A 15,843-nucleotide genomic window follows, 5' to 3' on the forward strand; every position below is an offset into this window, starting at 1 on the left:
GTGACTGAAGACCTGCTATAAAAATTAGACATTTAAATTGATCCTCAGTCAGTGTCTGGAGGTGAAATCTCTCGCACTCGTGATTCACACGTCCGGCATAAGTGACAAAATCATCAGACTGGTTTTTTGAAAGTTTGAAACGGTTATAACGAATATTGAACAGGGACTGTTGTTCCCCAAAAATGTCCGTCAAGATACTGACAGTCTCAGTAAAAGTCAAATCAGAAGGTCGTTTTGGTAAAATAAAGTTTACAAACCGTTCGGTTTCTTTTGTACCCAACTTTCGTATCAGCAAACGTTTTTTCCAATCGTCATCCTTGTTAGAAAAATCATGGTAAAATGTGTCCTTCCTTCCATCGTGAAAACCATGAGCTGAACGTGCAGTTGTTGACGGGGTCATAGGAAAATTCTGTGATTGCGTTCGCAAGTTCAATACTGGACGAATTTCCGCTGTCTTGTGACTGGAATTTTTGTGTTAAAGTCGTTATCAGATTTAACTGGGCTTTTTCAAACTGTTCCAGCTGTTGGTTTAAAATTTGTTTAAGTAATTCTGCAAAGATAGCCATTTTTATTTATTGTTTTCCTTTCCGCGTGTTCGCCAAAAAAAAAAAAAAATATATATTGCAAAAGGATTTTTCGGTTCTTATGTGCTCACGAGAAAAAAAAATGTTTTAAAAGATGCTTCTCTTTTTAGTTCTTCCCTCATGTGTTACCGAAAGAAAGAAAAATATTTCAAAAGATTCCTTGTTTTTGTTTTTTTTTTTTTCTTTGTGTGTTCACGAAAAGAGAGAAAAAAAAATTCAAGGTTTTCAAGGTTCTTTGTTTTCCTTTTTTTTTTCTTTTTTTTTTCAAATCTCCGAGAATGTGTTTTTTTTTCTCAGCACGAGTGATTCTTGTATGTTTTTGATTTGTTGAGTTTTAATCTCATCCTCGTCACCACTCTGTTATGACGTAGGTAAAGGAAATCCTTCATAACAGTAAGAACACACATGGTAAAATCACACCGATGAGAGACGAAAACAACGTTTATTGATTGTTAAACTAACAATTACATAAAGGTATAGATCAGATGGGAACAGATTTGAATCAGAATGTCCCTGCTATGAAGAATGATGTTCGTTCCTCCATTTTGTCCCCATCGCAGACCGCCGCCTCTCCCGAATTTGAAATTTGAAAACTTGAAAATAATTGTTTTTAAATTGACAAACTCAGAATAAAACAATTCTTCTCTGAAATGTGGGAGTTATCTCCCTTAAATTGGATCCTTATTTGTCGTCCGAACAGTAAGTATGGGAGCAAGTTCGTGTTGCTAATTCGAAATTAAAGATATTTTATTTGAAGATAAATTCCCCTCCCATGTTTACGAATGAAATTAAAATAAAATACATTATTGTAATTTCGGTTTAAGGTATTAAACTTTTTCTTATGCAAGAGACACCTCCAAAGAATTATAACAAGGATATTTAATCGCCAAAATAAATTTTAAAAATACCGCTATGGAGGTTTTACGTGTTGACATATTCATTAAACATATCTTATTCAAAAAGACACCTCTAGCGCATTTGAAGGCTTTTTATTCATTGAATTGCTTTTGAGTTTCTAACCTTATGGCAGACTGGATGGGAAAAGGTCGCGGTTGAGGGATGATTTTGTTTATATTTATACAGAAAAAGTTAAGTAGTAAATTCTAAAACATTTTTTTCTTTTTTTCTTCCTTTATATTAAGAAGTTAAACGCATGTACTTAGTAAATTTTGTGTTTTAATGCTTTTAGTACATGTGTACTAAAAGCATTAAAAACAAAATAACTGTATCAAATTTGAAAACTTGAAAATAATTGTTTTTAAATTGACAAACTCAGAATAAAAAATGACTACTCTAGTAAGATGAAAGCAGAAAAACAGTTTTCTAGTTTTAAGAGAATGCTTTAGTTAGCTCAGTACATTAGCATTTAGCGAGCCGTTTTCTGTAAGCAGATTTGAATTTCTATAAAAGATAACATTTTAAAGAAATTTCCACACAATAATTATCAAATATTTACATATTATAAATTATGAAAATAATTCTGAAACTATTATCTTTATGAAAATGGATGATATATACCGATTTATCTTATCAGTTTGGAAATATTCTTCATCAACTTTGCTCGGTCGTAACGTTACTTCCTGTGGTCGTAAAAATAAAAATCAAAGTCCAGTAGAGATGGACTTTGTGTATATATAACCTGTAAAATTTCATCCATATCGAATCAAATTTGACTGCGCGAATTTGTAACCAAACGCAACGTACGAAATGTAAACATTGAAAAAACTGTTTCCCTTTTTGCTGTCATTATTTTTTACTGTTTTTTTCATTTTTAACTTGGAGCATAAAAACATTGAACGCATAAAAGAAAAATAAATTAACATCATTGGAATGCTTATTCTATTCTCTTTCCATCAATATAATTCTTTTAAAAATTGACCCAAAAATAAAAAAAAGATGACTTGTTGAAGCACATTAGGTATGTAATATTGCCGATGTCCATGAAAATACATCATACACTTGAAATGCTATTTAAATATTAAATTTAAGAGATTTTAGATGTAAGTATTTATTTTTCTGCAACTTTCTGACAATCATGCTCCAATCAAAGTTTAACTGTTTTCTGGAAATCTACCACCCCAGTAAAGCAACATCCTCTGGAAGTTTTTCATAAATTGAGTGGTGAATTGCAGTTTTTCATGGCAAGCAATGCTAAGAAAGCTTCCTTGATCCAGTGATTTTTCTTTTTCATGATCAAGAAAAGTGGACAAGACTTAGTGAAAGGTTCAGCTGTACATTTGGAGTTTTGTCATTGTCTTCTGAAATAAACTTTTATGGCACCTTTTTAAACTCTAGGAAATCCTTAGACTCTCCAAACCTAATTTAATTTGTTTTTATTAGTTTTTATTGTAAGTAAAGTAAATATTCTAGAGGTCACTTGCCTATTAAATATCACAGATTTTAAAAAAGCTTTTCGCACCTATTTGATAAATGGCCATATGACTTGAATATCAAAGATTTAAGATGCTTGGAATTTTTTTTTCTGGTGTTGGTTTTGTATGATCACCATATCCTTGGAAATATTTCATGTTTCTTATATTTGTTTGGTTTTGGCACAAGTGAAAGTGTAGATGAAAATCTCACAAGTTTATCAAAACTTTGGAAAGGCAAACATCAAGAAGTTTAACTTAAAAACTTTCATTTACATTTAAAATACCCTAAACATGAGATTATACATTTTTAGGTGATTATGTGTGAGCACACTGAAACGTTATTTTAGAATTTAGAATGGGCGTTCAATTGTGCACATAAATATAATGTAAACTGATCCCATTTCGCTACATTATAACTTTTTAAGCAGTTAAGTAATTTTTATCACTGATTCTAAGGCTGATCAGCAAAATCATAAAATCACATGTAATTTCTATATTTTTCGTATTGCCACCCATACTTAGGGTTATTAATAGGAAAGGAGCATGGTTTCACTGACTTTTAACAATACTATATATTAATACGATAGCGTGTGTGTTATTTATTTGTGTTTCATGATTACATCCAAGTGACTATTGTTTAATTATGAATTCCCATTTCTTATAATAAATAATTTTACCAAGAATTCTTCGTAAGTTTTGGTTTTGATTTCGATTATAGCTGATGGAACTCCAGTGATCTATTTTTCTTCAATAAATAACTTTATCAAGAATTCTTCATAAATTTTGGTTTCAGTTTCAATTATAGCTGAAGGAACTGAAGCTAATGCACCAAAGTCATATGGATATATATTTTATTTTTGAAATCGCAACTTTATAATATATAAAAATCGATAGAACATTAACTCTATAATAATATATACGAAATCTGCAAGAATTAACATATCATATTTAAGCGTACTTTATGACCTGGCTACGCTGGGCGTCCTTGTAATTTTAGATAAATACTTTTGCAGTTTTGACAAGAGTTACAATAATATCAGAGCATCTCTTTTTACGCCATGAATACCAACGTATTACATATGAATGAGTGCCCTCTGGAATTTCCACAGGTCCCGCTAGTTATTATTTGCATCTCATTTTTGTTTGTTTTGTTTTTTACAGCAAATCAATTTAATAACTCACCAAATAAAATAAAATTTAAACATTCATAGAAGGAAGGTACATAATAGTTAACGAAGCCCAACGCCCTCTCCATGTTAAAAATGGTTTTCCAAATAGTAACATTATTATTCAGAAATTCGTTTGTAACAAGTGGGAGGGGGGGGCTTGTTACTATTTTGTTCTTGCATCGTTTTCTCATTTTACCTACCAATCATCGACTATTTTCAACTGTTTATTTCAAGTAGTATGTTGTACACTAATGACGATACAATTTGGCTTTGTTTAAAATTAAAATAAACCTTTTTTTTTTTTTTCTATTTGCAATACATTACAAGGAGAACATTTTAGAAAAAATATACCCAGAAATTACCCGGGATTTATGTAATAATTTGAAAATTTACAAAAACAAAAAAACAAAAAAACACGTCTCTAATTAAATCTTTATAAATATCAAAAGAATTGGAATCATCCCACCACTACTAGATAGTTTCATATAAAATCCACTAGAAAACTTTCAAAATGACATACATACCACACAGATTTTTTTCAAACTTTCCCAGTAACAACTGGATATATTATAAAAACTAAATGATCTTGAAAATTTTAAGTTGACTTCAAGCAGTTTCCAAGATTTCAGGTATGTTGTAAATGACATCAGAAAATTACATTTTGTGCATAAAATGAATTCTAGATAATTTAGAATTACACAAATATATAAATATTGGGGTGTGTGTGTGTGTGTGTGTGTGTGTGTGTGTGTGTGTGTGTGTGTGTGTGTGTGTGTGTAAACCCCCAAAAACAAGGAACCCAAAAATCACATAACCTAAAACTCAACTGTTTTTCGTTATTATACATGTTTGCCTAAACCTCAATTGGAAATAAAATGAAAGTTTTCTTTTTCTATGTATTCTACAGTTTGAATTTTTTCTCATTTAAAAAGTGAAGTCTTGTTTGTTCTACATTCAGTTTGAAAAATGGATCCTTTTTGTGACTATATAGTATCACTTTTTTCTCTAGCCCAGTTGGGGAGCATCAATCTTTGATCCAAGAGTTGGGTTGCTTGGTAGTGCAACCCAAATCAGGTGACTAGCTCCTTCCAAGGCTAAATACCAGAACAGAGGAAAGAGAAAATAGAAAAGAGAGACAAAAACAAAGAAAATGAGATAAATTTTTACTTGCTTTCCACCTTGACAATCACCTTTAAAATGACTTCTACAGATTTTCGGGTATGTTGAAAACAAATATTGCATTTAAATTTGCAAACAAGTAGTTTTCTGGATATTAAGCAATTCCTTATGTTATCAGTGGTGGCCATTTCTGTATGCACAGGTACACATAAAAAATGTGCACGCAGAAATGACCGTCATTGATAACATAAGGAATTACATTACTTAGTATCCGGAAAACTACTTGTTTGCAGCATACCCAAAAACCTCTAAGTCATTATTTAAAGGTGATTGTTAAGTAAAAATTTATCAAAAATGAAAAGCAAACCTAACAGTGCTAAAACATTGCTACTAATAGTACCACACAGAATGCTTACATTTTTTATTTAGAATTCACTGTTTTAAAGAAAAATGCACACAATTAAAAATTAAGTATTTTCATAAAAATAATTTTTTTTTATTTAAATTTTATATGGACTATAGCTTCAGAATTATGTAAATGTATACATTTACATAATTCTAAAATTATAGTCTATATGAAACTTAAATGATATACTATTGAACTTTCTGTTAACTGCTTATGTGCAGAGCTGTAAATCTTAACTATGGGGGCACCCATCTACTTTCATTTCTTTTAATGCTTTATTCATTGAAATTTTCAACTTTGATTTTATTTGAGAAAAATAGCTCAAAACCATCTTTAAGCCCACCATGTTTACTAGTGATCCTTTTTCTGTACAATAGGACTATTATAAGCATAATACACGCAACACTTTGGCTAATTTGAATAACAAATCGCTCATTACTGAAAATGAAAATAGCAACCTACTTTGAAGTTTAAAAAAAAAAAAATGGCACAAGCGAAAGAATTATACATTTCAAAAGAGAAAAGGTGAGATTTTTTTTGCATTCAAATTCTATCAAAACAACCTAAATAATTCTCCTTTTATTTTTATATAGCAATGCCTATCAACCATAAAACATTTTCGATAATTACAAATTTCAAGGCAGTTTTACTAAAATATATGTTTTAAAAGCCAAAACACCTTAAGTCCTCAAAATATCACCATTTTTTTTTCTTTTTTATAAATGAATATCCTTTTACATGCTTTTAATTATTAATAATCTACATGCTATATTTGAAGAATTTTTAGGAAAATGATAAAAATGTTAATGCTATGACACTGCTGTTTTGTATCAGATTTTATTTCCCCCTCCTGGTGCTTAAAAGCTTGGTATCATTCCCCAGTGAGGAATTTCGTCATGAAATTTGAAAACAATCAGAAGAAACCTCAAACTCACTTATTGTCAAGGTATGAAATAAATTGATCCATTCATTTTTTTTTTTTTGTTGTCTTTAGAATAAGACGTGTCAAACATTTTTTTCTAACTATTTTTCGTACTCCCAAGTAATAAGTAAATGTTTTTATTTTTTTGCATTAAAATAATAATTCTGTGGATTAGAGTAGACGTGAATAAGTTTTGCATATAAATTTAATGTATAATGATCCCCTAGTTCTCATGCATTAATGCCTTTTAGAGCAGTTAATTCTCCAAATTTTTCTGATATAACATTTCAAATTGAAAAAAAATATATAATATTATGCTACATCTAAGTCTAGGTTTAAGTGAACAGTTCGCCTCCTAAATGTATCTCTCTTGAACCTGTCATATGGTTAACCTTAAATCTGAGTGACAAGCCCCATCTCAAAAAATCTCCTTTTAACCTTATTACTAACCCTAAAGGTCCTGGATATGACCTTAAATTATATCCGATGGTGAGGCCCCAGCTTTGGGGAGTGTGGGGCCACCCTTTACTTTCCATTGCTCCCAGGTCCACTCTGACCCGGAGTGGTAGGTCCCAACGATGGGTTAAATAGAAACGGACTTGAAAAATACAAGTATATTCTATTAAAATATTGTTCTTCAAAATCACTGGATTCGACATTAAATAACCTGAAAAGGGTTGATATGCCATAAAACAAAAACCAACCAAGTAACCCTAAGTCTAAATGAATGATACCCACTTCAAAATAAAAAGCTTTCCATGAACCTTCCACTAATCCTAAAGCTGTGTTGTAAACTCTCCATCAGACAAACTGTCTTAAAACTACATTATTTTCTAACAAAACCAAAAAAAAAAAGACACAGCGTTCCTTTAAAAAATGCACAGGATTTCTCTCTCATGGAAAAATAAATTAACTGCCCTAAAACATGGCCTGGAAATGGTAAATTACATTAAACTCTAAAATAATTTTTATTTTTTTCTTTCTACCAAGTTTTTAGGATGTTCACACGTCTTACCATTAATCCAAAGTCAAAAACCCCCTTAAAACAATGCATAATCGTCTTAAAAACAACAAAAAAATATGCACAGAATTTATTTTTATAGAAAAAAAAAATTAGTTAACTGCCATGAAATGTTAGAATGACCCTAACACCTAAGATTATTTTACATTAAATTATATATATTCTATTTCTGCCAGGTTTTTCAGTGTTTATATGTAACTAACAGTTCAGCCCGGCTTTGCTCGGTCCCCATGTACTGTTCATAATTTTATGTGCATATATATATATAAGTCCTCGTGCGAAAGAGCAGGACACAAAATGTTTTTAAATAATAATAATAATAATAGAATAACAAAAACTTTCACTGGCGAGGACTACTATTGACCGTAACCAGTTATACAGTCCTTTTGAAATTTTAATCTCTATTTTTCTCATTATTTACTGAATATTTTTAATGAAACCTATATGAAATATGTTCCTTATTAGAAAAGATTTTCTATTCTGAAAGAAGTTTAAAAAAATTTAATCTAAAAAAGTTATTTTAAAGTTTTTGTTAAAAAAAATTCAGATTTTCTCATTATTCAGACCTGTATTACAAAGAGGGAGTTGCAAAAAATGAGTTGTGGTGTGAGGAGAAATACAAACTGAAATAGAGAGAAGGAGAGTTTTAAAATATGATCTTAAAAAGATAAGATACAAGTTAGAAAAGCATTTCATCCAAGGCTTGAAAATTGTTAAACAAAGTGTTTTTACTTTAGGCTTTAAAAATAAAGGTACAAGATTCAATTTGAAATTTACTTATCTTCAAAGTGCACTTTTATAAATTTTACAAAGTAAGATATAAAAATTTAATTTAAAATTAAAATTTAAATTGAATCAAAAAATTACCTTGGATTTGTTTTATGTAATGTACATTTTGTTGGAATTTAAAAACATTATCTTTCATCTAGCAATTAATGATATAGATATAACATTTTCAATGATTTTTTTTAAAAGTGCAACAGAATGTATATTACATAAAATAAATCCAATCCGGATATGTCTAACTGATGAGCCTGTCGATGTGTGTATGTATCTGTGTATGAGCGCATCCATGCTTGCGCACACGTACCCAATTTTAGCACCTTAAGGAAAATTTGACGTAAGCAGGAGGACCCGGGTATCTATGCATGCATGCGCACATATTTGCACGCCAGGGCGGAGATGTATGTGTACGTGCGCATGTGTGGCCGCAAGCTAACTCTCTCCAAACAATTAACAACAAATAAAAACTAAATAAATAAACCGTATCACCCAACAGGTCAAGACATACTTATCAAGAAATCATCTCACCAACGAGACGCCAGTTTTAAAGTAGACTCGAATTAAACTCAAATTTTAAAGTAACCCCCCTCCTCCTACCCCCACATATTCCCCTTCCCCCCTCCATGTATCCCTATGCCCTTAGCCACACCAGAAATTAACTTCCTAGACCCTCCCCCACAAGTTCCTTAAATTCCCAAGTTAAAACATTACCGACATACCAAGCACCCCCTCCCACCTTCCTCCTTGTTCTCTTCCTCTTTTTCCCCCGCTCTTCTCGCACCCCTCCCCTGTTCACTCTTTCACTCTTTCATCCCATAACAACAAACATTTCTGTAAAAGTCTGAGGAAGCTACAGACGGCCAAAAAGCGGCCAAAAAAACGGCCGGGTAGCTGAAACAATAATGTAACTTAAGTCAGAAAGATACAGTAATAAAAAATAAAACACATATTTGCTCTACAACAGTATTGAGCACTTTCTTCAGTTTTTATTAATTATCATTTCTACTAAATATTTGCTCCTACCCGGTTGAGCACTATACCCTAAAAACTTGGACTATTACCCTACGCTATGGAAAAGGTGAACTTCAACTTGTCTCTCAAAAACATACCAACGACAAACAAAACAAACTACCTGCTAAACTTCACCCTAAGAATGGAAGAACTAATCAGAAGGATGTGATGGAAAGCATATTTCTTTCTAAAGGGAAAAGACGAAGGGAACAACCACAAGGACTACCACGGATTCACCAATAAAGATACAGCCCCAATTATCAACCTACTCCACAACTTTGAAACAGATCTCACAGAACTTGCCAACAAAGTATCCTTTCACCACAGAAAAAACCCATTCCAACACCTAGACAAACTAGTCAAAAACATTAACTCCTCCAAATTACTGTATGTCAAAGCGTACAAGACACATAACTTCTACAAAATCCAGAAACAAAAATACCTAAAACTGCTTAAAGAAAACATCATCACCAACTTTAAAAAATCGGATATATATCTAATCAAAGACAGCAATTTAGATATCAAAAACATAACTGACACACTTAACATCAGCAACAGAGTCGGAAAACTAGCGAACAAAGAAGCCTACATAATGCTTAAAGACCACAAACCCAACTTCGAGGGAAAACCTTATACTAGGCTCATAAACCCCACTAAGCCCAAAATAGGAAAAATTAGCAAAAGAATACTAGAAAGAATTAACTTACAAATTCAAACCAAATACGAACTAAACCGGTGGATAAATACTAAAGACACCATAAAATGGTTCAACAACATCCAAAATAAAAGAAGGCCGCCTTCATCCAATTCGATATTGAAAGCTACTATCCTTCCATATCAAAGGAACTGTTTGACGAAGCCTTGGAATTTGCCTCTCTATTCTCCGACCTACAACCATCCGAAATGGACATTATAAAAAAGTCAAGAAGAACAGTCCTAATTAGCCAAGGCACCCAATGGACTAAGAAGAACCAATCCGGATCATTCGACCTCTCAATGGGAGCAGCAGACTCAGCAGAAGCAACTGATCTAGTCGGTCTTTTCATTCTATACAACCTAACTAACACTATAAATAACAAAAACATAGGACTATATAGAGACGATGGCCTCATAATAGTTGAAAACTCAAATGGCCCAAAATGTGAAAAAATAAAGAAAACTAAAGAAATGAACATAATAGGCCTAAAACTAGACATCAAATCCAACATAAAAACCGTCAACTTTCTCAATGTAACTCGCAACCTCTCAAGCAACACATACAAACCCTACACCAAAGACAATACTTACCCACTCTATATACACCCACTATCAAACCACCCAAAACATATAATTAAACATATCCCCACATCTATCGGAAAAAGACTTAGCACCAACTCCTCCAAACTCGAAATTTTTAACAAACACAAACCCTTCTACAAAAATGCACTCAAGGAAAGTGGTCACCCAAACACTACCTTCAATTACATTAAACCTAATCCACCCAATACCTCAAACAAGAGAAATAGAACTAGGAAAATAATTTGGTTCAACCCCCCCCCCCCCCCCCCGTTCAATACAATGGTCAAAATTGGCACTAAATTCTTCCAACTAATAAACAGCCACTTACCACCCAGTCACGTACTATACAAAATCTTCAACAAAAACACAATTAAACTCAGCTACAGTTGTACGGACAACCTAGAACAAATAATCAAAAAACATAACAGAAAAATACTTAACAAAGATGAAAATACAAACAACACCAACAAATGCAACTGCAACAACAAATCAGAATGCCCACTTAATCAACAATGCCTACAAACAGAAGTAGTATATAAAGCCACAATCGCACCTAAAGAAAACCCAAACGACAAAAAATATTATATTGGCATAGCCGGCACCTCATTTAAGGATAGATTCAGAGTACATAAATGCTCCTCCACAAACCTTAACCACCCTAACAAAACCTCACTAACTACCCACTACCTACATCTAACCCAAAATAACCTTACACCAACCATTAAATGGGAAATCCTTAGAAAATCTAGCACATGTAAATCCCTAAAGTCCCCATGTCTCCTCTGCCTAAACGAGAAACTCCTTATCTCCAATTTTAAAGACGGAGACAAATTACTAAACAAAAAACAGGAAACCACCATAAACTGTAGGCATTACAAATCCCACCTCCTTAGCAACTATACATCTCTCTAAAACACCCCTTAGACAACACCACATAAATCCCCAAATTATATACCCAACACAACCACCCACCACAACTACCATGACATACACTTAACCAAAACCCCTAAACCAATTCCCCCCACACCACCTTACCTCCTCCCCCAAGAATCCCCCTAAACCCAACAAAATAGCACATACCCCCAATCACCACCGCATAACCTCATCCCACATAACCACCCAATAATCGGCATCAACTCCCCTCCCCCTAGCCAACCTCCTGCCCAACCCCAACATCCCCTACATGCAACCTCCACGACTTAACACGGAAATTGTTTACATAAAACTATGTGGATTTACACCTGCACAGGTAAGTACGCATGGAAATGTACAACTAACCGATGCCTCATGTGCATAGATGCATACCTTAGAGTATGACTCCCCAATATAGCCTTCCACCTAAACTGATCGACAATACCCTAAAAAAAACAAATACCCCAACTTAGAACAATAACTACAGCACTCAATCCTCAAATAAACCACCTCAAACTCCTCCCCAAAATCTATAAACATGGTTACCTAGGACCACTATCCCGGGTACGTGGTCATTTATTAATGCGTATGTAAGTATATGTGGATGAAACCTGTGCTCACATTTACGGCATGTCACGCTATATGCCTGTATATGCGTGCATACATATCGGTGCTTGAGGGAGTGTGGGTATGTATCTTTGCAGATGTATATAACGAAAGCATATGTGTGTGCATATGTGTATGCGTATGCATGTATATCGTGTGTGGGAACGTGCATCTGTGGGTATGTATATGTATGGGAAGGAGTACGCCGGCGCCCCCTTGTGCACCCACATCTAACCAAAAAAAAAAACCTCACATACTGAAGCAATTAATTTTAACTCAAAAATGGTTGATGTGCTTTATTGTATATCAAAAAACTCTCTGGATTAAAAACTATTTTCTATTTACCCTAAAATCTCAGGCACTTAACAAGAAGTAGGGGGCAACTCTTAATGTGTTCTTTTTATTTTATTTTTTATTTTATCTTTTATTATTTTATTTGGGGGGTGGGTGATTTATTTATTTTAATGATAGAAAAGTGTTTGGTTTTTGCCAATGTGTTAAATTAAAATTTAAAAAAATCCTTATCTTTTCCAGATGTTTAAAGAAAAGTTCTTTGGGGAATGCATCTCCCATCATCTTCCAATTGACACAAGAACAATTTTGTCGCAAGTACAGTTCAGGTAATGTCATAAACATTAATTCCTTGTACTCATTGATATCACATGTACATTGAAGTGGAGATAACTTTTTTTTATTCTCATTGAATTCAGAATGTGTTATTTTTCAGTTGAAAAATTTAGACTAATTTTCATTACCAATAAAGCAACATAAAATTGACAATTTTTTTCATTTTAATCTACATAAATAAAACGAGAGATGTATGTGTGCTTGTCTGTGCGTAAATATGTAGCTCCTAAACTACTGGTCACATAACACTGAAATTAACAGAAAATAGTAATCCTACACCAAGGATGGCTTATGACGAGTAAAATCTTTGTTTGGATGGATGAAAAATCCGTACAGAAGTTGGAAAGTTGAAATGCAGGTTCACCAATATACTGCACCAGACACAGCTACCAAGCTGCCTGGCTTGCTTTTGAAAAGGTATGAGGAAGAAAATCGCGTACTTGTTGAGCGTAAGTTTCCAATCGCCACACATCTTTTCTTTTTTCTTCTTTGCTTTTCATCCCTTTCCTTCTGGTTTTTATGCCTATATATACGAGGTGCCTTAAATAATTTTCTAGACTTTTTTGTACAAGCATTTAAAATTGTCATAGGCGCTTTAAAATTCAGAATATTGTTGCTATGCATTTTGAGATAATTGACCAATTTTTATGATTTCAGGTTCAAATGAACAGCTACAGCAGGAATTGGAATACACCGTATGCTGTATTTTCATAGACATCGGCAATATTACATACCTAATGTGCTTCAACAAGTCATATCTTTTTTCTTTTGGGTCAATTTTTAAAAGATATTGATAGAAAGAAAATAGAATAAGCATTCCAATGATGTAGCAATACACATGGCCGTTAAAACGCTTTGGATAATCAGATTTCAAGGGGTTTCTGCTAAAATAGTCATATTTTAAAAACCAAAGCACTTTAAGTCTTCCAAATACCACCGTTTTGTTCAGAAATGAATATACTTTTAAATGAATTCGTAAATAATAACATACATTATATATTTTTAGAGTTTTAAGCAAATAAAGTGATAAAAATGTGAACATCATAAAACAGCGTTTTCGGTAAGATTTTGTAACGACCCCCTCCCCTGATTTGTAAACACTTGTACCGTGTTTCTGTTAAGAATTTTGTAATGAAATTTGGAAATTAGCCAAAAGAGATATCATTTTTAATAATTTTGTGTGTCCAAAATTCATTTGACCACTCATTTTTTTGTTGCGTTAAAAAAAAGATTTCAAAATGACATGTATGGAAAATTTTGAAAAAAAGTTTCTTTGGACACTCATTATAAAATAAAACAATCTTTTTACTATGTTTATTCGTTAAAAAGATTATTGGACAATGTTTTGTCTAGTGGTACATAGCAATTTAAAACCATAATATCCGAAAAAATCGTTATGAATTTGAATCAAGACTTCTGTAGTATTAGTAATAGTAGCAGCAGCGATAACATGGCGTAAACAGACGTTTTGTTTTTATTGTTCATTTTTATTCCAGATCGATTTTTTTTTTTTTTAATTGAAAATCTGGTTATAAAAACATTTTCTTACATGTTTAGTTAGAGCTATTTTATTATCAACCATACAAATATTTAAAAAAATTGGGTAGTAGTAAATTTTAAAACATTTGAACAAGCGAAAATGTGAAATATGATGTTTTGGTTCACGTGTACGAACGGTACACACACTTCTAATTTTCATCCCTTAAAAAATGTTTTCAGTGAATTATTATTGAGTGGAAACTAATCTACCTGATTATTAAAAAAAAAAAAAAAAAAAAAATCAATATTTAAATATTTGTAGGAGGTGCTCAGTTAAAAAATAACAACGGTAGGAAAAGACATGAAATGTAATTAATAATCAAAATAACATTAATTCAAAATTTTTAACAATTTGTCAGCTTTAACTTGTTTCTTTTTTTATATTTAAATAGAATTTAAATACTTGATATTTTTCCAAGTATCATGTTTTCTGTTAGAGGGACGTCACTTTTTTAAATAACATTTATTTTTGTCTGTTTGTCATAATTCTTGTAAAGTTTCACAATGGGTATCAAACACCCTCTTAAAAAAAACTCGCTTAATTCTATGTCTAATCCTAGGTATGAGTGGCAAGCCTCCTCCTAAAACCTTTAGCCTTAACAATAACGCTAAGTACAAGTGGCAGAGCTCCCCACTAAACAAACTTCCTCTATGAGCTCATATAAACGTAAAAAAAAGCATAAAAAACGTTTAAAGAAAAGTGCACATGATTAATCCCCCCCCCCCCCAATAAATTGGTCAACTGTCCTAAAATGCTAGGATCGTCTTGAAATGGTGAATTATTTTACATTTATGTGAAACCAACCCCCACTCTAAATTCTAAAATTGTTTTTATTTTGTTTCTATCAAGTCTTCAGGATGTTCACACATAATTTTCCTTAGCCCTATCATTAACCCAAAGTCAGAGTGGCAACCTCTCTACCTTCTCATAATTGTACAAAGACCCTTTTAAAGCCACACATAATCACCTTTTAGAAAACAAACAAACAAAAAAAAGCACCCAGGATTTATCATCATCTCGGATATGCCGGAAAACAGCCTCCTAGGGATGAAAAAGGAAGACATGGCGGGGCTCCTACACAAGCTAAACATCCCGGTATTATACCTGTACCAGAGGAGCTACGCCATGTGGGACATCCTCCTACCCACCAAGGAAGATGCAGAGAGACTCTCCCTACAGGAAATTAAGTATGGGAGAATAAAACTAAAGCCCGAATACCAGGGCAGGACAAGGACCCGGGTGCAGGTATTCAATGTACCTATGCAAATATCAGCAGAAATCCTGGGATCCTTCTTCACACAGTTCGGCGAGGTGGAAAAAATAACCCCAGTGCGGTCGAAAACCGGCATGCACTTGGGCAGCTACACTGTGGCCATGAGGCTAAAGAAAGAAGGCTTCCAGGCGATACCAGCACAGCTGACATTTAAGGAGGCAACTATGACAGTAGTGGTGGATGGGCGTCATCCGCACTGCTGGTTCTGCCAAAAGCAGGG

General features: G+C 32.9%; 1 protein-coding gene across 1 annotated transcript in view; it reads left to right on the forward strand.

Annotated features, from left to right (window-relative positions):
• Positions 1-15,843, forward strand: part of LOC145293823 (dihydrolipoyllysine-residue acetyltransferase component of pyruvate dehydrogenase complex, mitochondrial-like) — a 292,023-nt gene that overhangs the window by 104,253 nt on the left and 171,927 nt on the right. Inside the window, exon 2 of the mRNA XM_080140463.1 lies at positions 12,718-12,803. Within this exon, the coding sequence (XP_079996589.1) occupies positions 12,718-12,803 (86 nt within the window). The remainder of the gene's footprint in view (positions 1-12,717; positions 12,804-15,843) is intronic.

This window comes from Euprymna scolopes, chromosome 15 (genome assembly GCF_053919585.1).
Source record: "Euprymna scolopes isolate OS-2025 chromosome 15, ASM5391958v1, whole genome shotgun sequence".
Lineage (NCBI taxonomy): Eukaryota > Metazoa > Mollusca > Cephalopoda > Sepiida > Sepiolidae > Euprymna > Euprymna scolopes.